Raw genomic sequence first — 27,786 nt, 5'->3', positions numbered from 1 at the left:
TGGTGATGATGGTGATGATGATGGTGGTGATGGTGATGATGGTGGTGAGGGTGATGGTGATGATGATGGCGGTGGTGATGGTGGTGATGGTGGTCATGGTGATGATGATGGTGGTCATGGTGATGATGATGGTGGTGATGGTGATGATGGTGATGGTGATGATGATGGTGGTGATGGTGGTGATGGTGGTGATGGTGATGGTGGTGATGGTGATGATGGTGGTGAGGGTGATGGTGATGATGATGATGGTGGTGGTGATGGTGGTGATGGTGGTGATGGTGATGATGGTGATGGTGGTGGTGATGATGATGATGGTGATGGTGATGATGATGATGGTGGTGATGGTGATGGTGATGATGGTGGTGATGGTGGTGATGGTGATGATGGCGGTGATGGTGATGGTGGTGATGATGATGATGGTGGTGGTGATGGTGGTGATGGTGATGATGATGATGGTGGTCATGGTGATGATGGTGGTGGTGGTGATGATGGTGATGATGGTGGTGATGGTGATGGTGGTGATGATGATGATGATGGTGGTGATGGTGATGGTAAAGATGATAGTGACCACTGCCACACAGCTCCTGCCCTGTTCTGGGCGCTATGTTGAAGCTTGTCTGCATCACGCCTGACCTACATGCCCACCATAATGTGTAAACAGCGTCCATCTGTCTCACTATGCATCTCATGGCTGAGCCCTTATTCCACTAAACTCAGTTTTTGCCACCAGATCAAAACCCCTGGAGGGCAGTGCCAGTGACTTACTCATTTTGTTTCCTGACACGTGGAATGTTTGTAAATAGAGGGGATCTGGTGTTGGTGGAAATGCAGGTGACCCTCCAAAGACCCATGTGTCTCTGCTGAATTGGCACGGGGACCTTAGCGAGGTTTATCATGGGCAGTGTAGGGAGCCAGTCCCCACCCAGAGGCGAGAGTGGCCCCTCAGAGGTGGGGTCTCAGAAAGCCCTGGGAGACCTTGTAAAATGGGTTGAGATGTGGTGGCGTTTCACTCCCTGTAGGCGCTCAGCACCTCTGCAGCTCCCCTGCTCTGGGCTGACACCAGACCGTGCCTCAGCCACAGCCCGTCTGAGCGCTGCTGTGGCCTCATGCCGCCCCAGCCCCCAGGTCGCCCAGCTGCACTGCAGCCCTGCTCAACGGTGGGTTTCTTGGATCACATTTTTTAAATGAGGGGAGATTTCAACTGATAGTACCCAAGCAACAAAAGAAATGACTCAATCTGTGAAGTTTATGAATCCATGGATGGCAGGAAGCCAGCTCTGTTCTCCTCATACCTATGGGCTCCTTGTTTCCTGTTGTCAAAATATTTTATTCATGGTACATCAACCCCCAACCCACAATTGTCGGACCCTGGCAGACCCCGTGTTCTGCTTGCAGATGGCACTAGGACACTGTGCCAGGGCTCCCCATGTGCTTCTGCAGACAGACAGACATCCCTGCATGAGTGCTCCGTGGCAGAGAGCTCATTTATGCTGAAGGAAATTCACAATATATCAGCTTTCAGTAATTGATAGTGGAAAGCCTGTCAGTTTAAATTATATGTTAAAGGGGCTTCCCTGGTGGCGCAGTGGTTAAGAATCTGCCTGCCAATGCAGGGGACACAGGTTCGTGCCCTGGTCCGGGAAGATCCCACATGCCGCGGAGCATCTAAGCCTGTGCGCCGTAACTACTGAGCCCTCACGCCTAGAGCCCGTGCTCCGCAACAAGAGAAGCCACCGCAGTGAGAAGCCCGCGCACCGCAACGAAGAGTAGCCCCGGCTCGCCGCAACTAGAGAAAACCCGTGCAGCAGCAATGAAGACCCAGTGCAGCCAAAAATAAATACAAATCAATAAATTAAAAAAAAAAAAGGCACATTATAAATCTGAGAGTTGATGAATCAGTTCCTTTCGCTGCAGTGACCCTCACCACACAAACAGGCAGATTCGGGTGCCCCACGTGGTCACCTTGACGGACATCTTCCGACGTCCCTGAAAGGCCTGGAGTTGTGGCCTCTCCTGCCTGCTCTGAACCGCCTGGGCCAGCCTGCAGCTGTGGTTCTCAACCCCTCAAGCCCATGGTCCTGTTTTTAGAACATCTGTTTGCTGATGCCATCTTCACTACCCTGAAATCAGTCATAGCTGATGCAAACTACTTAAACACATAATTTAAAAAAAACCTATGTAACACCCTAACACTCGTGTTAAAGGATAAATAAAAAGAAAGCAATTTAAAATAAAACAACGTGCATCTCAAGGTGAAAACCCTTGGGCAGGCCAGCCTAGGAAACAGAAATCACCCCCTCAGATCTTTTTTATTGGGGAAAAATGCACCTAATGTAAAATTTACCATTTTAACCATTTAAAAATGTACAATTAAGTGGCATTAAGTACCTTCACAATGTTGTACAACCATTACCACTGTCTAGCTCTAGAGCACTTTTGTTATTTCAAAAGGAAATCTGTACCCATGGTCAGTCACCCCCATTCCACGCTCCCCCAGCCCCTGGCAGCCCCTAATCTGTTTTCTGTCTCTAGGGATTTGCCCCTTCTGGACATTTCACATAAATGGAATTGTATGATATGTGGCCTTTTGAGTCGGGCCTCTTTCACTCAGCATAAGGTTTTGCAGGCTTAAGGCTGAGTGATATCCGACTGCATGGACAGCCCACACTGCGCTTATCCAGTCATCTCTGGATGGTGACCTTTTGGTGGCTATGAATAGAGCTGCTGTGAACGTTCACGTGCAAGTATTCGTTTGAACCCCTGTTTTCAGTTCTTTGGGGTAAAACCCAGGAGTGGAACTGCTGGGCCACGTGGCAATTCTTTTGTTACCTTGCCGAAGAAGAGCTGCCCCCTCAGATGTTTGAAAGTCCGCTTTGGAGACCCCCGGAGGCCAGTAGTGACCTTGCCTTCTGGTTGCTGTGCGGCTTTTTACATCTGTGCTTTATATTACAAGCTTACTTTGAGTAAAACATGAGCGTAGGGCTTCCCTGGTGGCGCAGTGGTTGAGAGTCCGCCTGCCGACGCAGGGGATGCGGGTTTGCGCCCCGGTCCGGGAAGATCCCACATGCCGCGGAGCGGCTGGGCCCGTGAGCCATGGCCGTTGAGCCTGCGCGTCCGGAGCCTGTGCTCTGCAACGGGAGAGGCCACGACAGTGAGAGGCCCGTGTACAGCAAAAACAAACAAACAAACAAAAAACCCAAAAAAAACCATGAGCGTATTCCTGAAATTTCTTATAGTAGAAGGGTATCCTTCGTAGCTTTTTGGACACAATCATTTCCTTTTAAATATGTCATTCTAGAGGAAATGCTACCACCTAACCAAGCACTTTGGAGTTCCCCAGTGGAAAGGGTTTTTCACTTTTGCAATCCAAAAGGTAGGCTTTTTTTTTTTTTTTTTTTGCGCGTTACGCGGTCCTCTCACTGCTGCAGCCCCTCCCATTGCGGAGCACAGGCTCCGGACGCGCAGGCTCAGCGGCCATGGCTCAGGGGCCCAGCCGCTCCGCGGCACGGACCGGGGCACGAACCTGCATCCCCTGCATCGGCAGGCGGACTCTCAACCACTGCGCCACCAGGGAAACCCGAAAGGTAGTCTCTTTTACTCGGCCTCTTGGTGTGCTTTTGCTGGAGCCCGCTCTCGTTCCTGTACGCTTTCCTAAGGCTCTGGGGTCGGTCGGGTCAGAGAGGGCACCCCAGGACCACTGCTCCTGCCGAGGTCTTCAACATCATTCTGCACTCTGACTAGGGATTTCCAACAGACGTCACCCAGCTCTTCAAGAATATACCCTGCCGGTGAATCAATCCCTATTTCAGCTTAAAGGGAGGAAAATCTCCTTAAGTCATCCTGGGAACGTTTAAGCTGGGAAGAGTGTTTGGGCTTTTTGCTGTCGTTTTCCTTTTTCCACTCTCTAGAGGATGCACATGTTTATTTGAATGAGCTGAAGTCAGCAGGCCTCAGACTAACTTTGGAGCCAAGTAATCCAAATGAATCCTTGGTGATTGTTTTTGCTCCTGGGAATTCGAGGAAGTTTCCAGAACCCATCCGTGCAAGCCTTGATGATGCAGGCTTCATTCTTATACAATCGTATAAAGATAAATAAATAGCTTAAGGGTGCTTCAGCTTGCAGTGGCCCAGATAGAAGATGAAGGTCATGTTCTAGGAGCTCATGAGTTTCCACCTGCTTGTCAGAGCAGGCGTTTGCCGCCTGGCTGCACAGTGCACTCACCCGGGAACTTGACAAAACGCAGGTGCTGAGAGTGTCCACGCAGCTTCCGCCTCCGAAAGGCCTGGCTGAATTGGCCTGGGTCGTGGCTCGGGGGGTCAGAATTCTTCTAAATGCTCCCCACTTGTGTAACTCCAGTGTGAATCCAGGGTTGAGACCAGCCCTGGTTCTCGAGCTTGTCTGTGTGTTGGAAACGTGGGAGTTTAAAAAATAATGCTGACGCCTGGGCCTCACTCCCGCGGGTTGTGACTTCACAGGTAAGGGGTGAGGCCCGAGAGTCAGCATTTTTAGTGTGATTCTGGTGTGCGGCCACGTTTGAGAATCACTGTTTCACATTTGTGTTTCATCCTGGGCCTGTGTCCCAATCACCTGGAGGCTGACCCACTGTTTGCTGAGGCAGGAGAACTTCCCCCTGCTGTAGAGCTTCAAGGACAGGCGGGTATCCTGTGCCAGAGGTCTGGGCGGTGACTCCCTGTGCTGGCCCTGCCGCAGGTGCAAGCTTTATTTGGGCAGGCAGAGTGGGTGCTGTGACCCTGCCTCACTGCTTCTCAAGTTCCTCTTTAAGTAGGATCAGATAGTCGACCGGATAAATCTGAATCTGCCCTAGCACAGCGCAAGGAAAATACAGGTGTGCTCTGAGTTACCTACGACCATGTGTCTGCACTCTGTTACATGATTGGGAGTTCACTGTATTTCGGTGCAGAGTAGCCAAGGGGCTCCTGGCTTTGTAAAATCCAGTTTTCTAGTATTTTTACAGTTTTCTAGTCGTCCGAGAAAGTCGCCGCTTGCACCTCTGTTGGATCAGGGGTAAATTGGTGAGCACAATGCCACCCACCTCCCGAATTAGGCTGGATTCAGTGCTAGGTGCTGAGTGCTTGACGGGCACCCCGCAGTCTTGGCCTGAAAACCCCACGTCTCCAGGGCTTAGTGGGGGCATCCGGGTGCCCCTGTATGAGGACTGGCCCTCCTGCTCTGTCCTCAGCACCCCCGAACTTTCCCGCACTGACCCCATGCCACTTTCTTGTGGTGGCCCGTGTAAGGTTGCAGTACCGGACCCCGATCTCAGCAGGGCTCCATCCCTACGAGTGGCCTGAATGACCGGACGAGCAAGCCTTGCTTGTCTCTCAGGCTCAGCGAGCTCCTACGTCCCATAGGGAAGCTCAGCCCCACCCCACAAGCCTGGCTTGGGCTAAGGCAGTGCCTGGAAAAGCCGATGCCCTCAGGCCCAGCACGTGTCCTTGACCCCAGCTCCACCTGTGAGTAAAGTGAATTGTTAAAATGCTGAGATTCTCAGGTCTTTGGGAGTGGCCGTGAGGGGAACACCTGGGGACACCTGCCCCCCTTTCCAGCCTGAGTAGGTGGGTGCCGAGGCCTGGAGTGCGTCGTTCCGGTGACAGGAGGAAAGGAGAGGGGTCCAAAGACCAGCGTAGGGACTGGCCAGGAGTGGGCCGTGTCTGGTTGTGTGGCCATTGCAGACCACGTCACAATGCCACGTGTTGGCGGAAAAAAGCAGACCCCGAGCACGAGACTGGAAGGCAGCATTCTGTACAGGAAGAGCTGCTCCCACACCGACCCTCCACGGACACCGCGGCCGAGAATGTGAGCGGGGCTCGTGCGGGGACGTGCGGGTCACTGGAGATGGTTGGTAACTCTGTGGTCCTAGGTTGCCACGGTTTCTGCACTGAACCCTACTGCTTCTGTGACTTGGAGGGCGGTGGTGTCCTGGGGCGTTTTCTAGTGGCCGCACCTGGGCCGAGCAGGGCAGGGGCAGGGGCACCGGCTCCAGCTGCCCTTTGCCTGAGGAAGGCCCGTGGGAGGGGTCAGTTTGCCGAGCCACCTGCAGGGTCCCAGCCAGCACAGGCACAGGGCTTTAGTGCAGCGACTCTTTCCTGCTTTCATTCAATCTCCTGTTTCCTCTCTTCTTGGATCTGATTTCTCTACTGAGAAGGAGAAATATGGTCATGGCCGGATTTATGGAGTGGATTCTTGAATACAGTTCAACTCGTCCAGTGAAATGGAATCAAGGCCCTCCCTTGGGAGGGTGGGCAGCCTGCATCCGGCCATTGTTGGATGACCCGAGGGGTGGGGGCCCCCGCCCAGCGGTGCTCACGTCCCAACCTCGCGGACACCCTAGTCCTTCTCTCTTTAAATTAAAGTAACTTGTACAGCTCCTCTGAGCTTATTGGTGCAGAAAGCCACCTCCCATAGGATTGTCTCTGTATCGGATGAGAAGGTCCAGCGGACTTGTCAGAATGACAGATTAATCAAACACCAAACACGTTTGTGTTTATGGATCTTCACATAGAGACTAAATACGGGCACAGACCTCAGGCATATTGCAGATTGGCCTCCAGACCATCGTCATAAAGCAAATATCGCCTCAATAAAGTGACTCAGACAGATTTTTCTGGTTTCCCAGTGCGTATAAAAGTTACGTTTACACTGTACTGGAGTCTATTAAGTGTACAATAGCATTATGTCTAAAAAAAAAGTATACATCCCTTAATTTCAAAATACAAAACAAAAAAAGTAATTACAGGAGTAATATCATAGACCACTGATTACAAATTACCATAGCAAATATAATAATAATGAAAAAGTTTCAAGTATGGTGAGAATTACCAAAATGTGACACAGAGACGTGAAGTGAACAGATGCCGTGGAAAAATGGTGCCGATAGACTTGCGTGATGCAGGATTGACACAAACCTTCAATTTGTAAAAAACAGTATCTGCGAAGTGCAGTGAAATGACGAGTGCCTGTACTAGTACAGAGTTAGTTCTACTAGAATTAGAACTAGTAGAGAAGGACTTGGGGACGTCTGTGAGGTCAACTCAGAGTTCTACAAAATGTAAAGAAAACTTATTCTTCTTAAAAATGATCTGGATCTTGTTTTCCTGACTTTAAAAGTAAGACCTGTTATTAGTGAACACTTTAGAAGATATATTGGGTTGGCCAAAAAGTTCGTTCCGGTTTCCCGTAACATCTTACGGAAAAACCCAAACGAACTTTTTGGCCAACCTATTAGATATTTAAAAAGGAAACTCTTCCCAGTGCCTAGAATTCCACGACCCAGAGACAGACTCTTGTGAACATTTTGGTACACTTTCTTATTTTTAAAAATCAAAATGAATTCATAGATAGAATGCCACATGCTCACTTTCCCACGCTGCTCTTTTCACGTAATGTTTTCGCATGTTTTCTCCCTTCACATTCCGTCAAACAGGATTTTCAGTGACCGCATGAATCTTCCTCTGGCATGTTTGGTGGCTGCAGTTTTCACAGTTGGTTCTTTCTGTGGGCTTGTATCCTGCACTGGCTTTTGCTGCATTATTTCATTGAGCCTGGACTAGTCCTCATTTCATCCCTGAGACGTCTGTCGGACCGTCCAGTGGGCACAGAGGCAGACCTGCTCCGCGCTTGGCCAGAGGCGGACTGCCCGAGCGGGCCGGGGAGCCGGCGTCTGCCAGCGGGTGGGCCTGGGGTCACATGCCCTTTGCCCAGCCCCACTTCCACCGTCAGACCAACGATTCTCGGACAGGAAGGCCTTTAAAACCCGCCTCCTCCTACCTTTGGTCCAGGCTGCTCTGCGCTCACCTGCTCTGGGAACTACACCCCCAGCCAGTGTTTTTACTCAAATGCCAAAGGGGTCGTTTCCAGAGATCGTAAGGAAGAAGCCATTGTTCATCTGAAATTCACTTGAGGGGTAGAAGGATTTGAGAAGCAAAGCGGGCGTCCACTGCCCCTTGGCACATGGGCAGAAGGAAGGGTCCCCGATCTCAGCCGGTGTCCCTTCCATCATCCGCGTTAGCCGTCATGAATCACTGAGGTGCCGACAGCACCACTCGTCTGTGTGGGTGGGCCGCGCCGCCCAGGCCTGTGGGCCACCGTCTGCACTGAGCAGGCCTTTTGAAGTGGGAGGGGACAGTGGCACCTCCTGGCTGACCCGCCCCTCGCTTGGCACCGGTGGGCGACGACAAGCCGCCCTGGGGGAGTGGAGTGTGCAGTGGGGGGTTTTTGTCCGGCTCCACGGCGCACCAAACCCCTGTCTGTAGCTTGCTGTGTGGGATGGGGCAGGTCTCAACTCGAGACCCCATTTTCCTCATTGGCAGAAACGACACAGCACACCGCCTGGCTGTTGTGAGGCAGCCGGGCTCTGCTTCCCGCTTGCCTCCCGGGCAGAGGTGGGCACATGTGGGCATATCCCGGCGCCGCGGCTGCGTCGTGCACCCCTCGTCGTTTCTCCAGGAGCATCACCCTGGGGTCGGGGTGGTGCTGGGGACCCTCCTGTCTACACTGCAGTCTGATAGGAGGGCAGGGTCTGTCGCCTGCGGGGGCCTGGGCTCTGATGACCGTGGTGCCTGTATCTTTGCCTCTTTGGGAAGGGAAGACACGCTCTGCGGGGAGAGCAATGCTCTGTGCAGGTCACAGCCTGGAAACGGGGTCTCCTGTGGAGCTTGTGTGCGTGCCCCGACCCCTGCTCTCAACGTTGGTCCTGGCATAGACCCTCGGTGGCCGCCTGGGACCACACTCTTGCAGGCCGGGGAGCGGTGAAGTATTGCTTCATGATTATTGAAGAATGAAACCCCTAACTGCTGAACCACATGCCCTATTACTTAGGTTCAGTGAAGGCACTCGAGGTGGTATTTGATACGAAGAACACTTTACAGGAGATTTTTTTTTTTTTTTTTTGCGCTACACGGGCCTCTCACTGTTGTGGCCTCTCCCGTTACGGAGCATAGGCTCCGGACGCGCAGGCTCAGCGGCCATGGCTCACGGGCCCAGCCGCTCCGCCGCACGTGGGATCTTCCCGGACCGGGGCACGAACCCGTGTCCCCTGCATCGGCAGGTGGACTCTGAACCACTGCGCCACCAGGGAAGCCCCAGGAGAGATTTTTAAGTGAAGAAAAGTCTCTTTGTTATCTTCATTTGTGCCTGAGAGAGAGAACATCAAGAAATGGTTGCAAACCCCTGTGTTCCATAGGGACATTTCTGGGGTCACTCACGGACGCTGTCTCAGGGCCTCATCTGGAGGAAGCCCAGGACTGAGGCCACACGTGGCTCCGAATCAGCTGAAAGGACAGACTGAGTTCCCCGGCTACTCTGAAACTGGACTGTTACAGGAAACCTGAAGAGAGGTTTTTAAAGTCTAATTAACATAACATTGTAAACTATCCTTCAGTTAAAAAAACAAATCTAAGCTTCCTTCTCTGGAACTCCCTCCTCAGTTCTGCATATTCCCTCTTGGGCCCTGGTGCCACCTGGACATGTTTTTATAGCCGGGCCTTTGCAGTACATCCTTGAGGCTGTGCTGGCTGGTTTTTATACGCAGGGCCATACACGGAATGGGGCCTCAGTTCCTGGAACCCTCTGGTTCAAAGGTCAGGGCTGAGGTCACGGGGCATTGAGGTCGGGGAGCATGCCCACACTCTCCGCACCTTTCTGGGGCTTCATGCCACGCAGCGTGTTGGAGTGATGGCAGTGTGCTGTTTCCACAGAACACCATTTATTATCCTGCACGTTGAACAGAAGCTGTCTTCCCGTCCCCAGATCCCTTGTCCGGAAGGCTTTGGGGCAGCGCAGCAGCGCGGGCTGTGGATCTCTTGGCTGTGATGGGCTGCAGGTGTCAGTGCGCGATCTGGGTGGAGGTGTTTCTTTGGATGAGGTGCTCCGTGCTCTGTGTAACCCCTGCAGCCTTGGAGGAGGGCGTTGGCGCTCCGCCTCTCAGGGCAGCCAGGCTCGCACAGGCCCCTTCTGTCCCCACTCTGCACCCTTGTTGCCCCGGTGACAGCATGCGAGCCCGTGCCTGGGCCCCAATCCTCCGGGGGGCCAGCCTCTCCCTGCGGCCTCACGCCTCCCGGTGCCCGCTCCCTCGGTGGCTCCACGTGCCCATCCGGGGGCAGGTCTGTGGCCGTTGGGCCAGTCCTGCAGCGCCGGTCTCGTGGAGGGCGGGAACCCGAGGAGGGACCCGGAAGAGGACCGCAGGACGGTGGTGGCGCTGTGTCAGTGTGCATGTGTTAAACGCATTTTATGTCATCCTCAGCCCAGTTTTTCTCTGCAGGGGAGAAAAGGGGGCGAGCATTGTGCTCGTTTTTCACATAATGAAACGGGGGCTGGAGGATGCCCTGCGGCTTGTCCTCCAGCTGGTGAGGGTGGACACGAGCCTCCAAATCCCGAATCCTAATGCCCTCTCCCCTCGCCCCTCCAGGCCGGGTCTTAGCGGACAGCTGTTGGAAACGGAGGAAGGATGTCAGGAGGGGTGGAAGGATTCTTCTGGGAGGGGCCGGCCACTCGGAGACCGGGTTTAGATCTCGCCCACTGGGTCACCAGCTGAATGGCACCCAGCAGATGTCCTCCCGTGTGACACGGAGGGCTGTGCCCGGCTGGCCTCTGTCCGAGGAAGGGACCCTCGGGAAGCTGGAGGGTTTGGGGGGGGCGCCCGCGAAGGAGTCGCACTCCTCTCCTCACTGGACACAGCTGTTGAGTGTTCTCCCTCTGTGGACGGAGCTCCCTTCACGCGGCAGCCTTTGAATTCCACGCAGCTTCTGAAAGGCCCTGCTGAGGGAGGGGCACTACGCTTGCCGGGGTGCTCACGTGACAGTGTGTTCACAGCCGCGGGCAGAGTCTCTCCAGATGAGCCATTGGTAATTTAAACCCCACCTTTAAATTCAGTGTCATCGTGACCGTCACAGTTGTAGGGATTACATCGCTTAAATCTGAACTGTAGGGGAAACCCTTAACACGTCTGAATTTTCAGAGGATATCATCGATAGAAACATTGCCATCCTAACAGCCTGCAGCAGGTTTCCCAAACCACCAGTCGTGAGAGTCCACAGATCGATTGCAGCCCCCGACCCCTCCCCCCTCCCCCATAAAGTGAGTCTTAGTTGGTTGGAGCAGGGCTGAGGATCTGTGACATTTCTTGCACTGGACAGTGGGACAGTGAATGCCGACTGTTGGTGCTTGAATTAAGCTTTTTTTCCCCCAGGATTTCTTGCTGTTAAGCGTCAAGCTGTCACGTGCAGGGTCCTCACTCAGCCCTGAAGCTCTGCAGGTGGTGTGGCCTTCGGGCCACTCTGGCCCTGACGGGCGGTGGGCAGACAGGGCTCGCACACAGCTCTGGCATGCTGTAGGTCACACCCAGCCTGGTCGTATCCCAGGGCCCTGGGTGCCGTCCTAGTGCCTGGTCCTGCCCAGAAGCCGGTTCCGGAGGGAGTAGGCCGGCGCCGGGGCTGCTTCCTCCCTGCCCCGTGAGTCTGAGGATGCCCTCGGTTGCACGTCCACATGCAGCAACCCCCGTGGCTCCCCTGAGCAACCAGTGTGGACCAGCTATGAAATACAAATTATCTCTGACACTTTGAAATAAAAAGTATACAGGTTAACAATTCTGATATCACTATACCTGTATACTGGGATTGAGCATAAACAAATAGGTGATTCATAGAGGTCACAAAGAACGGATACAATTTTTTGTAAAGATGCAGGACAACATATCAAGAAGGTGACCGTTTGTGTAGGCAAATGGATATGTATTTATGTTTGTGACTCAAGGAAAGATTTCTGTGTCTCTGGTCTGAGTGGTTGTTACCTCCTTGGTGGTCATAAGGCAAGGTGCAGGCAATGTGACCCCAAAGTTGACCACAGATGCCCTGAGAAGGGGAAGACGGATTATGCGGGCAGAGGTCTCAGACTAAGTCCCAGGGCCTGTGGCCATCAGGGGGCCCACCCTGGGTTCTTTGAAGCTTGACCACCACCAAGAATCTGTCTTGCTCGCTTAGCCAGGGGAAAGAAGCCTCGATCCTGGGTCCCAGTCTTTCTCTGTCCCTTATGCTTCCTGAGCACCTCCTGTGTGCCGGGCCCTGGGGAACCGGCCAGGCACGATTCCCTGGTGGAGCTGACGCTGGGAGAAACAGCCAGGAACATGGACAACGGCCAGTTCACACAGTAACAGGATGAGCCTCGAGAGGGTCACGCTGGGTGAAAGACGTCAGACAGCAAAGGACGTGGAGTGTGTGATTCCATGTACATGAAGTGTCCGGAATAGGCAAATCCGTAGAGGCGGAAAGTAAATTAGTGGTTGCCAGGAGCTGGGGGTCGGGAACAGGGAGTGAACGCTCCCCTTAATGGGCATGGACGGGGTTTCATCTTGGGTGATGAAAATGTTCTGGAACTGGAAAAAATAAAACAAAGAATGCCTCTGAGAAGTTTTAAAGTCAGTTTTAACTGAGGGTCAGTGCTCTCCTCCATGATGAAAACGCCTGCGGCCCACGTGTCTCTCTCCTAACAGGTGACGAGCCGCTGGGCGGAAGATTCCGGAAGCTGAGCCTCGAGCAGTATGACAGCAATGCTGGGGAGCAGCCAGCCTTCTCCACATGCGGCTGGGGCAAGACTACCAGTGCGGAACAGGCCCCAGGCCTGGCGCCTTTTCTCTCTTCAGACAACGCCAAGGAGGTATACGCACCCCGCCACCCAGAGCCTGGCCTGAGCCCCGTCCCAAGTCACCAGTTCAGTTCCCCACCCGCCTTCACCCCCGTCTCACACACGACGTTCCTCCCTGAAGGCAGGTGGTGTTGGGGGGAGCCCAGCTGTGCACCAGCCAGGATCCTGGTGGGATCCCCGCTCTCCCGAGAGAGCCGTGCGGGCGTGCACCTCACTCACTGCGGTCATCTGAGCCTCTGTGTTCTGATCTGTAGAATGGGGATGAGGGGCCCAGCATGCAGGTGGGTCGTGAGGGTAGAGGTCTCAGAGCTCCATGGCTGGACGGCGGCAGTAAAGGGCAAACAGAAGTCATCGCAAAGGACCCCAAGTCCCCAACCCAAGGCCTCCCGGCGTCCCCGGGAGGGAGGAAGAAAGCGGGTCCACGTGGATGTGTGCTCCGTGGGGAGATCTACAGAGCATCTTTGGGGAGGCGTACTTAAGGCTTTTATTCAGAATTGAAGTAAGACAGGTTGGCAAACCCCCCAACGATGAACCCTTTGAAATTAGGGTTTCATTGACTCTCATGGTGGAAAAGTTGGAACCTAGAATAGACGAGAAAAGAAAGTCACCAGTAGTCTTAACACACACACACACAGAACCAGTGTTAATATCTGGGCTACGTCCTGCCAGCCTCTTCTCTGTGCCTGTGTTTTTAATTCATTGGGTATTTTGTGTATCTGTGGACACACCACAGGTGACAATTCTTTCACCCTGCCTTTTTCACTTAACGCTCACTTTCCCTCTGCTGCACAGACTCTCTGCTAACTCCACTTATGAGCTGTGTAATGTTGACCACAAGACCCTTCCCTCTACCTTGACTGTTATTGAAGCTTCTTCCAGTTTTCCACCGCTGCCTCCTGTCCCCAGTCTCAGACGAGGGTTGGCTCAGTGGGTGCCAGGGGCCCCCAGCCGTCTGGAAGTGGCCTTCACCTAACCAACGCCCCCCTGCCGATTTCAGGCGGTGATCACCACGTATCCCCCAGACCTGGGTGTGATCGACGGCAGGATCTTCTCTCCAACCAGCAGTGGCAGTGAGTCCATCTCTCCCACACCAGCATTTCCTGTATCTCCAGAAACGCCGTATGGTAAGAAAGAAGCAGAGCTCGCAGCGTGACATCCCACCCCTTGAGGGAGCGGAGGGGACAGCTCGTCACTCTGCTTTCTCTTTCCAGCCACAAGAAGCCCACGTTATCCTCCGTTCAGCCCATCCGGGCCGCAGATGGGCAGCCCCAGCGGTCTGTACAAAGGAGCTCCTGGTAAGAAACCCACCTCCTTTCCTCCGCTCTGGATGTCCTCTCATGCAGAAATATTTCCACGTGTGTCACATCTCAGCAATGTGGCTCTGGCTGGGGAAGGTGCAGGGACACTGCGGTGCAGTCCGCTGGGGTTAGCAGTGGTGTTGAATCTCTGCCTGGCGTCCTGCAGGTGTGCTTCTGTTTTCTTCTGCTCACTGAGCACTTTCAAGCGTTGATGCGGAGGGTCATGGTGCTCTCAGCAGCCGCACATCGGTGCTTTTCAACTCCCTGTGGCATTACTGGGAGTTGAAAGAAGAAGCTGGAACACCCGACCCTCCCTTTTCAGAGGAGGTGGGGGCCACAGAGAGCAGCGAGCTCCCTGCTCTGAGTGGCACGGCTGCCCTCGCCCGCTCACACAGACCTGTCCTGGCCCCTTACGTTCTCGGCCACCATCCTGGATCTCCCCAGCGAGTGGCCGCTTCTGGACGGGTCTGCTTCCTCCCTGGGCACGTGTCATACTTGCGGGGTCGAATTTGTCTTTGCACCGGCCCCGGAGAGGGAGTTAACGCAGCGGTGGTGGGTTCCTCAGCACCCCTTCCTGGTATGGACATTCCCCACCTGCCTTGAGAGTCCAGGACGGGCCTGGCCCCGGGCAGGAGGGGAGGGGACGTAGCTCAAGCTGAACTTACACTTTAAAATCGCTCTTCTCTGTAACTGTGGATTCCTTATGCGGCTGCTTTTCTGCCCTGGGGAAGCTGAGTGAGGGTTCCCACTTCTGCTCATTAGATGCACTTTTGGGGGAGGGGGAAGCAGACATTGTGTTTAAATCCCACCTCTTACGCAGGGGAGGTTGTAGTGATGACAGCTAGCTCCATTTTCCTTCTTTTTCCAGAGAAAATGAGATCCATGTGTCATTTAAGAGAAGGGCCAGTTTTCTTCCCAAAGATACTTGCTTTTAGCATAGAATTAAACTGCACGTCTTTCTTAGCAGGTGTAACTGAAATGAAGGGTAAGAAGAAATGCGTGCTGTGTTGGTGCATTTGTTTGTACATGTAGGAGCACAGCATGAGAAGTGCCTGTGTTCCTGTGTGTGTGGTGCACGGACTCACACACGTGAAGCCGTGTGTCTGTTCTTCTGTGTTTTAATAATTTAGATAGAAGCAGAGGGCCATGCCTCCATTTCCACACAGCCCCCTCCTCCCGGAGTCGACCACGATTAATGGCTAATTTGAACGTATTTAGTGGATTCTGGCTAGAGCCCAGCCTCTGACACGGAATTCAGTCAGATCCCACCACTCCAAGACCAGGTTCACTGGAAACATGCTGGTGACAGCAGTAGAGGGTGGATGATAAGCTTGAGGAAGGAAAGTACCAGAGAAAACCTTCAGACTCACTAACAGCTCCGAATGTGGGCCGCTAGGGCCCTTGGGTGGAGGTCACAAGCCCTTCCTGAACTTGAGAAGGGCCTGGGGGCTGAACGAGCTCGGCGTGCCCTGTGTGCGCCGCGGGGTGACCGTCCTGGCCTGGAGCATCAGGCCCTGGGACAGACGTGGGCTGCGTGGGCCAGCATGTCCGTGTGTGACTGTGCGGCCCTGCACATCCAGTGTGGATTAGGCGTCTGTGCAGCCAGTGTGTCTAAGGAACTTGGGTGTGCAGGTGTCCGCTTGGAAGAAGTAGGGCTTTGATTTCAGATACAAAAAGCAAACATGTGAAATTGGAGCCGTTTAATCTTAAGAACACCTTCCGAGTCTCCATGTTTTCATTTCGGCAGTCCCTGAGGACGTTAGCCCAGGGGGAGCTCAGAGACACACACACAGCACTGGCTGGGGGCCCCGTGTGCTGTGCACAGTCGAGGGGTGGGTGGTGGCTGACCCCTGAGGCACAGCGATGGTGGTGGCTCACACTTAGGGACTACATTCACCCCTCTTCTAAAAATATAAGCAGAGAGCAGTGCAATTATAAACGGGGAAACAGAAAATAACCCGAAGAGCTGATTCTTGGAAAAGATCAAAGAATTTGACAAACCTCTAGAAAGACTGACAAAAGAGAGGGAAGACACATATGCTAATATCAGAATGAAATAGGGCTATTGCTGAAGACCCTGTAGAAGCCAAAAGGACAATAAGGGAATATTACAGACAACGTATGTAGTGTTTAATGATAAGCACAAATTGTAAACAATGTGAAACAGACCGTTTGAATACCCTGTAACTATTAAGGCAATTGAATTGGTAATTTATTAAAACTCCCCAAAAAGAAATCTCCAGGCTCAGATGGTTTCACTGGGGAATTCTACCAAATATTTAATGAAGAATTAACACTAATTCTACATAATCCCTTTCAAAAAATAGATGAGGAGGGAACACGTTCCAATTCATTCTTTGAAGGTCATGTTGCCCTGATAACAAAACCAGACAAAGGCAATGGCAAAAAAGATAACTATAGACTAATTATCCCTTATGAACATAGACACGAAACTGTTTAACCAAACAGAAGCAAATAGAATTCAGTAATATATAAAAAGAAGTATACACCATGGCCAAGTGGGACTTATTCCAGAGATGCACGACTGATTCAATATTTGAAAATCCATCAGTGCGATCCACTGTATTATCTGGAGAAAGAAGAAAAATCACATGATATCAATAGATGCAAAAGAAGAATTTGACAAAATTCACACCCATTAATGACTAAAGACCCCAGCAAAATAGAACGGAGCAACTACAAAAACCCTACAGCTAACACCACTATTGCTCCACATAACGCTGGAAGTTCTCCAGGGGCACCATGCAAGAGAAGGAAATAAAAGATAACAGACTGGAAGGGAAGAAATAAAACTGTCCCTTTTGGCAGATGTCGTGATTGTCCATGGGGAAAATTCTAAGGAATCTACTAAAAAACCTCCCGGAACAAATAAGTGAATTCAGCAAGGTTGTTGGATATTAAGATAAGCACTCAAAAATGAATTATATTTCTATATGGTAGCAACAAACATGTAGAAACCTGAATTTAAAATACAGGTGTCGGGACTTCCCTGGTGGTCCAGTGGTTAATAAGACTTCGCCTCCCAGTGCAGGGGGTGCAGTTTCGATCCTTGGTCAGGGAGCTAAGATCCCACATGCCTCGCGGCCAAACAACCAAAACATAAAAACAGAAGCATCAATAAAGACTTTAAAAAATAGTCCACATCAAAGAAAAATGTTAATAAAAAAATAAAAATACAGTGTCATTTATAATTGATCCGAATTGAAATACTAAAGTATAAAGCTAACAAAACATGTACAAGACTTATATGCTGAAAACTACACAGTGTTGATGAAAGAAATAAAAGAATATCTAAACAAATGGAGAGACATGTTCATGGGTTGGAACACTCAACCTGGTACAGATGTCATTTATTCCCAAATTGGTGCATAGTTTTAACAATTCCTATCAAATTCCTGACAAGGTTTTTTTGTAGATATAGACAAGATAATTCTAAAATTTATATGGAAAGGCAAAGGAACTTGAGTAGCTAAGACAATTTTGAAAAAGAATAAAGTGGGAAGAATGGATTTGCCTAATTTCCAGATTTATTATATAGCTACAGTAACTAAGACTGTGTGGTGTTGGTGGAGGGATAGACACAGAAACCAATAGAAGACCCCAAAATAGACTCATACAAATATGCCCAATTAATTTTTTTTTGAAAAAGGTGCCAAAACAAGTCAATAAAGGAAAGATAGCCTTTTCAACAAATAATGCTGGAGCAAATGGGCACCCACAGGCAAAAAAAAAAAAAGAACATTAACCAAAGTCTCACATCTTATACAAAAATTAATGTATAATGGATCAAAAACTTAAACGGAAAATGGAAAACTATAAAGCTTTTACCAAGAAAATAGAGAAAATCTTTGGGGTCCAGGCTGGGCAAAGGCTCTTAGATTAGCACCAAAAGCGTGATCCGTAAGAGGAAAAATTGATAAATTAGACTTCATTAAAACTGAAAATTTTTGCTATGGAAAGAACATGTTAAGAGGATAAAAAGACAAGCTACAGACTGGGAGTAAATATTTGCACTGTGAATACTCAGCAGTAAAGAAACAAACAATCCAGTTAGAAAATGGGCAAAAGAGACGAAGAGACGTTTCACCCAAGAGGATGTGCAGGTGGCAAATAATCACATGACAAGATGTTCAGCATCCTTAGCCTTCAGTGAAGTGCAAATTAAAGCCACAGTGAGACATCACTACAGACTTGTCAGAAAGGTTCAAAATAAAAATAGTGACAGCATCAAATGCTGGTGAGGATGTGGAGAAACTGGAACTCTCATTTACTGCCGGTGGGAACGGACAATGGTGCAGCCTCTCTGGGAAAGAGTTTGGCCGTTTCTTAAAGAAACTGAACATGCAACCACCATGTGACTCAGCAGTTGCACTCCTGGGTTTTTGTCCCAAAGAAATAGACTTATACTCACACAAAAACCTGAACAGAAATGTTTATAGCAGCTTTATTCTAAATGGCCCCAAACTGGAAACAACCTGGGTGTCCTTCAGCAGGTGGATAAATAGACTGCAGTCCATCCACACCATGGAACACAGCTCAGCCATGAAAAGGAACCAGAATGTTGATGCAGCGGTGGTGCCACACCTGGGTGAATCTTCAGAGCAAAGCCATTCCCCAGAGTTTACATCCTGCATGGTTCCGCTTAACGTAATATCCTTTAAATGGCAAAATTATAGAAATGGAGAACATATTAGTGTTTCCTAGGAGTTTGGAGGGGGTAAAGGTGGAGGGGGAGTGGAGGGGTCCTTGTGGGGTGGGAATGTTCTCTATCTTGACTGTATGAATATCACCATCCTGGTATAGCTTAGTAAGATATTACCATCGGGGGGAACTGGATAAAGAGTATAGGGGATCTCCGTGTGACTGTACCATGATCTCAACATTAAAAGTTTAATTTAAATCCCATTGGGGGAAATGGTGTGGCTGTGGTTGAAACAGTATTTATTGGCTGTGAGTTGACAGTAGTTGAAGCTGGTGACGTCCTCACAGAGGTTCATCATACTACTCTGTCTACTTTCGTATTTTTTGGAATTTTCTATAGTGAAAAGTGAAAGTATAAAATGAAGGACTACTTGGTGTGGAGTGGACCTGGGTGCAGTCTGCCCGTGTTTATTATTGAGCACTTCTGTTCCGCGGTGCTCTGCTGGGTTGGTGTGAGCCCAGAGACCCAGGCCTGCCCTCCTGGAAGTGCAGTAGGTACAGCAGGGATGCGCCCAGTGATCCCACGACAGGGAAGAGCCCAGGACAGGACGATGGCACTCTGCCGATTTGTAGTGGTTGTTTACCTGGTGAGGAGGTCTGAGGGTTTGACGGGCGAGTAGGGTAAGTGGGAGCTAACTAGGGGAATGGAGGGGGGCGTTTGGGATGGAAATACAGCAGGGGCGGGCCTTGTGGCAGAGGGTACTGCGGACCAGGACAGGATGGAGACGGGGCTCTGGAGGGCAGTGGAGGGGTGAGAGAAGGCCCAGCCACAGCTGTTCTCTGCAGCCACAGAAGATGGGGTATGTCTTGAGACGGGGAGACCACTGCTCAGACTTCTGTTGTCACGCATTGATCCGGCTGCGGTATGCACGGCAGCAGTCGGAGTAGGCAGTGGGGTAGAGCATCAAAACGATTTCAGAAATGGTGGGAGGAGGTGGGTTGGATTTGTGGGAGATGCAGGTGGTGTGATCAACTGACCCTAGCAGAATGGATTGGGGCCTTTGTAACGATTTCTGACTTCGTTGCTATTAATATTACGATGGCAGCTGTGTTCTGGCTTCCTTTAGTTAGTGTGCAGTTAGTACAACACTAACGACATAAAATTCCTCTGTGTGTCTTATTACATCAAACTGAACTAGGTACCCGCTTAGTCAGTGTAAACCCAGGTGTGTCAGGTTATTTCCCAGACAACCAGCAGACAAGTGTCGGGGAGAAACAGAGCAGGACACCAGTGAAAGGTGGTAGAGACAGATTTTATTTGGTACTGTTGCAGCAGGGGAAGGAGCTGAGCTCAAATCCTAATGCAGCAGATACAGCCAAAGAGCAGTGACAGGGTCAGGGGATGAAAAGTTACTAAGGAACATCAAGGAAGGGACATTCTTGCCAAACTGGCCCAACAGGATCTTGCTGAGGACAGGCAGAGGGCTTAGACATCAAGGAGGAGTTGAGGAACTTGATCAGAGAGCAGGCAGGGGGGATGACTTAGCAGAATCCTTGCTAAAGGCTGGGCCCTCCGAGGACAGACATCAAAGGCCAAGACCCTATCTCCGGTTTGGTCAGGGAGGGAGAGTTTGTCTCAGGAGAGGCCCATGTTATCCCCTGGAACCTGGCAGTGCACCTTTGCCTGCAGCTCTTGCCCTCTGCTCTGGGTAGCACACATCCTGTTCTGTGTCCCTCCAGGTCCTGTGGCACTTAGTTTAAGCCCCCAGACTCCAGTGCCAGGGGTCCCGGGAGCCTGCCTGGCTCGTCGCTGCCACAGGCGGCTCATACCAACCCCTCACCTCTGCAGTCAACAAGCAAAGTAAAAAAAAGCAAGCTGAGGTTGGTGATGGGTGGACCAGAGCCCAGAGTAGCCCGCCCTTCCCCAGCATGTGCTCCTGATGCCTTGGGCCTGGGCCTGGCAAGCTCCTCTTTTAAATTACGGTACCTGCCCCAGGAGAGCGAGGGATATTTAAATGTTTACTCAAATAACGAACACTTAAATATGAATTCACATACTGCTGAGTTCTCCTAGCAGTGTGTTGTAACTAGAAGAGGAGGCCGTAACTTGAAGGACTGGGGACAGGTAGCGGGGGGGAGATGGCAGGGCGGCCGCAGGTGCTGGCAGGACAGCTGGTACCAGGGGCTGGACCGTGAGCTCCATGGGGAGAGACGGCAGGATCTACCCACCTGGGACCCTCAAGGAGGAGCCTGGAATGGCCGCCCTCGGGACTGTCTGTTCCGTGCATCCCTGACACAGCCTACATGACACCCCAGGAAACACATGTCTCCGGGGCCACCATCCTTAGAAATGCCAGATGTGAGTCTGTGATACTCTTATTTGTAAAAAGAAATATATATTTGGTTTTCCTTATTTCTGGCACCAAGCTCCTAAAGCCTTTGGAATTTCTTAAGTGATTAGAACATAACGATGTTTGTCATGTTAATGACGTGACTTTTGGAAAGGATGGAGGGCAGGTTGCCAGGGGAACCAACCTTGTGATTAGAGGGTTGGAACTCTCAGTCCCACCCCCCTGACCTCCAGGGAGGGGAGTGGGGCTGGAAGTTGAATCAGTCGCCAGTGGCCAGTGATTTATTCGATCCTGCCTATATAATGAAGCCTCCAGAAAAACCCAAAAGGACAGGGTTCAGGCAGCTTCCCAGCTGGTGACCATGTGGAGATTTGGGGAGAGTGGGATGCCTGGAGAGAGCATGAAAGCTCCACGCCCTTCCCCATGCCTTGCCCCATGCACCTCTTCCGTCTGGCTGTTTCTGAGTTATAGCCTCATAGAATAAACTGTTGATCTAGTGAGTAAAATGTTTCTCTGAGTTCTCTGAGCCACTCTAGCAAATTATTGGAAGCTGAGGAAGGGGTCGTGACCACCTCTGATCTATATAGCCGGTTGGTCTGAAGGGAGGGCAGTCCTGTGGGACGGAGCCCTTAGCCTGTGGGCTCTGACGCTGTCTCCAGGTAGAGTTGAGTTGAATTGTAGGACCCCCGGCTGGTGTCGGAGCGTTGCTTGTTGGTGTGGGGAACCACCCCCAACATTGAATTGGGCGCAGAACATCTTAGAGCCTCAGCAGGAAATGTGTTTCTTGAAAACAAAAATATTAGTAAGAGTTTAAGTAAAGGGGTCATTTAATCTCAATCCTCATGAAGGCAAAAGAGAGAAAATTGTGAAGTTCAAGATATAAATTACTCTGTCATTCGTAGCTGAAAGGCTAAGGAGTCTTGACGATATTTTCAAAATAAATGGGAAAAAAATATGAAGAAATGTTTCATTAAAAATTTGTTTCTGCTATATCTCAGCTTCCAACTAATCCATAAGAGATTTTTTTTCTTAGTTGAGGTAAAATTCACATAACATAAAGTGACCGATTTGAAGTGAAAAATTCACATAACATAAAGTGAACGATTTGAAGTGAACGGTTCATTGCGTGGAGGACCGTCATCTTTATTTAGTTCCAGAACATTGTCTTGCCCTGACGGTTTTACAAGTGGGATTTAGGGAACATTTGGGGACTTTTGGCTTCAATGAGCACCATTAACTGTAACGTTAGTTTACTGCAAGAGAAGGCCTTTATACATTTTGCAGCTTCTAGTTCATATACCCTTGTTCTGGAGAGAAGGACTGGTGTTTTCAGGGCCCTGCCTGGGGCTGTGGGCAGGGACTGAAGGTGGAGGAAGACCTCTGACCCAGGGCTACTCTGAACTGGCAGGAAGGAGGCCCTGGCCTGAGGGGTACAGGGTTTGCTTAGTGCTGTCCCGACCTCTTGGAGTTGGATTCAAAGGGTAGAAATGGGTGATGTTTTGCCAGAGGGAGGAAGAAAAGGGATATCCAGGAAAGTCTTGTTGAGAGAGAGGGGGAGGGAGAGAGAGAGAGAAAGAGAGAGGTTACTTTGAGGCAATGCTTTATTTTTGTTTTAAAAAAAAAAGTTGTCCTTCTTCAAAGCTTGACACATTGTAAAATGTTTCTACCAGACCTCCCCTTTCTTCCTGGACCCAGCTCAGTTTTTCTTTTGAAATTTTACAAACTTAACGAGAGTGTTTATAATAGGAATAAAAGCATGTACTGAATGTGAACGTGTGTGACATTTATAGATGTCCCTGATGACTTTGAATTTTGCAGAACCTACAAAGCTCATACATTTATATATGTATTTATAACATGTTTATATTTAGGTACATATGTGTATATAACTACGTATAGGAATATCCACATCTGTATACACGTGGGATACACTTTGCCCTCCGATTTGTGCAAAAGGACGCCTGCTGGTGAATGTGACCCCGTGTGACTGACATGGTTAGTAACTATTGCTACTACCCCCATGGCTGCCCCAGATTTAGAAAATGGAAAACAGGAAGGTTGATAGCTTCAAACTATATTTAAAAATAAACATCAGTGTTGGGCTGCTGGAGCTCAGTGTGCAGTGCTGGCCTGTGCATGTGCAGTGAGCAGTAGTCTGCAGAGATGAGAGCACTCATTCACTCGAGTGGGATGAAGCTCAGAACATACAAGATGTTGGCATTCTGTGCTGACACCTCATCCACCAAACAGGCAGGCTTGGAAGTGTCCCCACGTGAGCCGATGATTTCCCAACCGCGTTGAATGCCGTCTTTTGTTTGCGTGCTCTGAGTTTAAAGGCGTCTTTGTTTCTCTAGATTTTTTATTTTATTTTATTTATTTTTGGCTGCATTGGGTCTTCGTTTTGGTGCCTGGGCTTCTCAGTGCGGTGGCTTCTCTTGTTGTGGAGCACGGGCTCTAGGCGCACAGGCTTCAGTAGTTGTGGCCTGCGGGCTCAGGAGTTGTGGCTCGCGGGCTCTAGAGCGCAGGCTCGGCAGTTGTGGTGCGCGGTCTTAGCTGCTCCGTGGCGTGTGGGATCTTCCCGGACCAGGGCTCGAACCCGTGTCCCCTGCATTGGCAGGCGGATTCTTAACCACTGCGCCACTAGGGAAGTCCCTCTAAATTTATTTATCAGCTCGCTTTGTCCCCCCTCTGGTGGACTGCTCTCGAATCTCAGCGTGTAAAAGTTATTCTGATGTGCTTCCAATGGGGTTTTTGCTGCTGTCCTGATTCTGAGCCCCGCAGGCCAGTAACCTGGGACCAGGCCCTAGACTTGGTGACAGACACATGTGGGCCCACAGTCGCCATTATACACCTCTCGTACAAGTTGCAGACCTCTTAAGACATTTTTTAAACTTAAGCCAAAATAATCATAGCAGCACTGTGCATGGTGTCATCTCTTAGAAATGAAGGTAGATTTCAGCTTACATATATATGGTAATGTACCAAATGTACATTGATTTGTATGTGATAACGTACGTGAGAATGTACCAGAAACTTGTCTTGCAATATAGTTTTTAAATGCCCAACGCACTTTGTCATTAAAGCGTTTCCAAAGCCTCGTTGTCTATCAAAGTTGTGCTCTGCCCCGGGGTTGGAGACGTGGGTGGGTCTCGGCCCTGGAGTGGGCTGCAGGCCTGCAGACCCAGCCACCACTCGGGCCCCGTGTGTTTTCACCTTCCCTCTGAATGGGGATAGGACGCCTCTGAGAACTGGGAACGACTTGAAAGAAAATGCACGTGCAGCCTTGGTCCGTAGCAGTCGAGGTGTTTTCTTACTGGAAGCACTCACCCCCTGCCGCTTGCAGTTCTTCCTTTCCTTACAAAGGCGCTCCCCTGCCCTGCCTGGATTCCTAGCATGGTGTGAGGTAAATGAATCTGTGACTCTCGTCACCTCAGGCTGGCAGTCCCGGTGAAAACTCCACGTTCTGCTGGATACACGTGGGAAGATTTTGGATTAGGAGACCTGAGAAGGGTGAAGATTTAAATCTGCCGTCTGCCTCTCACCCTTGGTTACTGTCTGTGGTCCACCCGGCTCAGTGCCTTTGGAAGCTGGTACCCCCAAATTAGGGTGCCTCCTTGACGGAGAGGGGCACCGGCCAAACCACCGTGATGAGGTAAAGAAGCTTTGTGTTTGGTTGAGATCCTGTCACGGGCTGGTATGTTTTTGCATATACATATTGCATAGCACTCAGCTGCACCTTGGATGTATATATTCACAGTCATGCTCGGACTGAGGAATTCATTGCTTTTTGAGCTCTTACCACGTGCCGTGCACTTACATAGGTGCCTGTGTAGAGAAAGAGCAAGTTTATAGAAAACACAAAAGCCAGGGGAATATGAGAATTCCATAGTTTGACGCAAAGGAAAACCTTTCCTATGCTCCAGGGCCCGGCATGCACTTGCTGGGCATCTTGGGGTGAACGTCGTGTGTCCTCAGGTCTCCGTGGGTCACGCCCTGGGACAGACGGACCGTGTGATGTTACAGTTAGAGTTCCTGGAGGAGTGTGAGGTTGGGCTGCTGTGAAGTCAGTGTATAACTGAGGTCCTGGGGGATGGCTTTTTGGGTTTGTCTTTAATTTCTTCTCTGCAAAAGCAGACCATTGAATTGGACCTTAAGAAGCCCAGAGCAGTGCCTCCCTGGGTGCTGGCGGGCACGTAATGCCTGGGAAAGCAGCAGGAGGGTGTCAGAGTGGCCCTGAGGATCCCTGTCTGATGTACTGGTCATTCGGGGTCTTTCTAAGATCCCTTCTCGTTCTGTTTCACTAGGGCAGAGCCTGTGCTGAAGACGTGCAGGTCCCTGGGAATCTCCTCTCGGTGGTCCCCGCCCTGCCCTCCTGTGTACACGGGAGAAGCCCACAGTTTGTCTGCATGGCCGCCTTTCTCTGAAGGAGCTTCCTCATAAGGCTTCTGAGCTTCCTTTGCTGTGTCACGTACCGAGTCCTAAGGGAGACCCTGCAGATACCCCATTGTTGGGGGAGCAGCGGCCCTGGATTCCGTGTCATTGAGTGCACGCTGGGCGGGACGGAGTGCTGAGAGGTGACAACATGGCCCCCCGTAAGGACGTGTCAGGCCGGCAGGCCCGTCAGGGGCTGGGGGGCTGGAAGACACTGACCAGCTGGTGCCTTTGGACGGCACACGCCCCTCTGGAGACACAAGAGGGGGCCGTCGAGGGGGACCCTGCTGGCCTCCCCGTGCCCTTCCAGGTGCTTTAGCCATCACTTTGGCGTCCGTGGCTCCCCTCACGCTTCTCTGCCCTCCCTCTCACATCCCAGATGGCTAAGGCTTTCTGAGGCTTCCCCCGGAAGAGGAACGCGTGTCGCCTCTCTCTCTGCCCTGCCACCTCGCTCCTCTCACGGCAGCCCAGGCCTCGCCCTCCTGCCCCACAGTTGCTCTCCGCCCCTTCCCTCCCCAGCAGTGTTTCACGGTTCCGCGGTCACCTCCCGTGATGCGGCCATGACTGTGCAGTGTGTCGGAGGACCGTCCGGCCCCGCCTGCCACGGTGGAGCGGGTCCCAGGCCGTCCCTGGGACAGCCCGCCGGCCCTCACCCGCCCTGGGATGTGCCTCCCAGTGGGGTGGGCTCCGTAAGGACCCAGCCTGCAGGAAACGGGGGCCTCGATTGGGGTTATGTCCCTCTCCCTCTGTAGCTTCCAAACTGTTGTCTGTCTGTGTTTCACTCATCAGTACGTCCCGGCATCTAACATAGATAAGGTTCGACATGAAAGTTTGTGCTGTTTTCTCATAAGTGAGTAAATAAGTGAGTGAGTAGGAGAGAGACGCCTTTTACTTAAAGGGAAGCAGGCACATGGCTTCTAGGAGTGTGGAGCACGGCAGCAGGGGCCGATGGCTCGGTGGCCGGCACGACGTGTGCAGGGGAGGGTTGGCATTGCTGACAATGGACGGTCTGTGTCTGCACTTGATCCGTGATTCCACTAGGGGTACGTGGGTGACCTTGCAGGTGTGAGCACCCATGGGTACCCAGCTCCCGCTGACCCAGATCCTAGGTGCTAGGTAGGGGGCAGCCTAGTCTTAGGGGAAGAGTTTTCCGAATGTGACTTTTCATCAGAATTGCCGCCACTTGCAGCACAAGCACGAAATCTCTTCCCCTGTAGCTCCAGCTAAGCATGAGAGAAGGCAAAGGGGCGGACAGATCTCCAGAAGGTTGTGAAGTGTCTGTAGATCCCCACCGGAGTTGTCCTGGTCACAGATGCTGCAGTGCACAGGCCCCAGGCATGCCTGTCTCTCCCGCTGAGAGGCGTGTACCTGTCAGCTGTCACCGGGTTGATGAGTGTGTCCGAGGGTCGCACCAGGGCGCGGCGGGCGTGACTCCGCACGGTGTGGTTGGAGCGTGTTCTGGAAGCCTGCTCGCAGGCACCTGGTCCCATCGTGGTGTGCTGGAGGCAGTGCTAGTGCCAGCCCGTGAGCAGGAAAGGGGCCTCCCGGGAGGGATGTGGGGCCTTCTCTTTCAGGGAAGACTTTAGGGTACGTGACATGAGCACCAGGATTTAACAGATGAGTGGGACGGTGCCCAGCCCGAAAGGCAGGAGAGGCAAGGGGCGAGTGCCCACTCCCTGCTGCGCTTGGTGGGTGTAAACCTAGTAATGCACGTCTCTACGGCCTGGAGCTTCGGCCGCAAAAGCCGCCCACGGGACAGAGCCTCTCTCCTCTGCTATGTAGATTTGTTACTGTCAGATTTCAGGTCACGAGGGACAGAGCGTGGACTCACCTGAATGAGGGGGATAGTGTCCCAAGTCTTATAAAAATGTGGGATCATTTGAAACGGGCTTTGAAGAGTATATAGGAGTCCGCCAGATTGCTGCATGGTGGGGCTGGCCTTTCAGAGAGACGGAAGAACATGAGCAGAGAAGAGGGAAGAAAGGGATAGAATGTGTTTAGACCCACCAACAGCCTGTTGGTGGACTAAGCTACCAGCCAGGTGAAACAGGCTACGTGGTTAGAAAAGAGACTCTGCAAACTGGGAGTGGTAGGGCATGGGAGCCGCTGCGGCCAGGAAGAAAACCTGCAGGGTTTGACAAGAGGAAGGTCCCCCAGGCTGCCCTGGGCAGGGGATGGAGTGAAGGCCGTGGGGCTGGGGACTGGGGCGGAGGAGAGGCAATGCCTCTGCCCCGGGGGGAAGGGACGGGGCGTGGACCCTGGCTGGCAGGGGTGGAGTGCGGAGCTGACCAGGGACTCGGCGGTTGCGGAAGCTTCTCTTTTGTGAGCATTGGATCCCGGGGAAGCAGGTCTGCCTTTGGGGGAGATGCCTCTTGAGGCGCAGATC

The 27,786-nt window shown here is 51.5% G+C and overlaps 1 protein-coding gene across 3 annotated transcripts in view; it reads left to right on the top strand.

Annotated features, from left to right (window-relative positions):
* TNS3 (tensin 3) overlaps window positions 1-27,786 on the top strand; it is a 227,344-nt gene that overhangs the window by 158,557 nt on the left and 41,001 nt on the right. For all 3 annotated transcript variants that reach the window (XM_060157465.1, XM_060157464.1, XM_060157463.1), the window contains 3 exons: window positions 12,507-12,670; window positions 13,656-13,782; window positions 13,870-13,953. In XM_060157465.1, coding sequence (XP_060013448.1) covers window positions 12,507-12,670; window positions 13,656-13,782; window positions 13,870-13,953 — 375 coding nt within the window. The remainder of the gene's footprint in view (window positions 1-12,506; window positions 12,671-13,655; window positions 13,783-13,869; window positions 13,954-27,786) is intronic.

The sequence above is a fragment of the Lagenorhynchus albirostris genome, chromosome 8 (genome assembly GCF_949774975.1).
Source record: "Lagenorhynchus albirostris chromosome 8, mLagAlb1.1, whole genome shotgun sequence".
Classification (NCBI taxonomy): Eukaryota; Metazoa; Chordata; class Mammalia; order Artiodactyla; family Delphinidae; genus Lagenorhynchus; species Lagenorhynchus albirostris.
The sequence above is the reverse complement of the archived record's forward strand: the minus strand, read 5'-3'. Positions and strand labels throughout refer to the sequence as shown.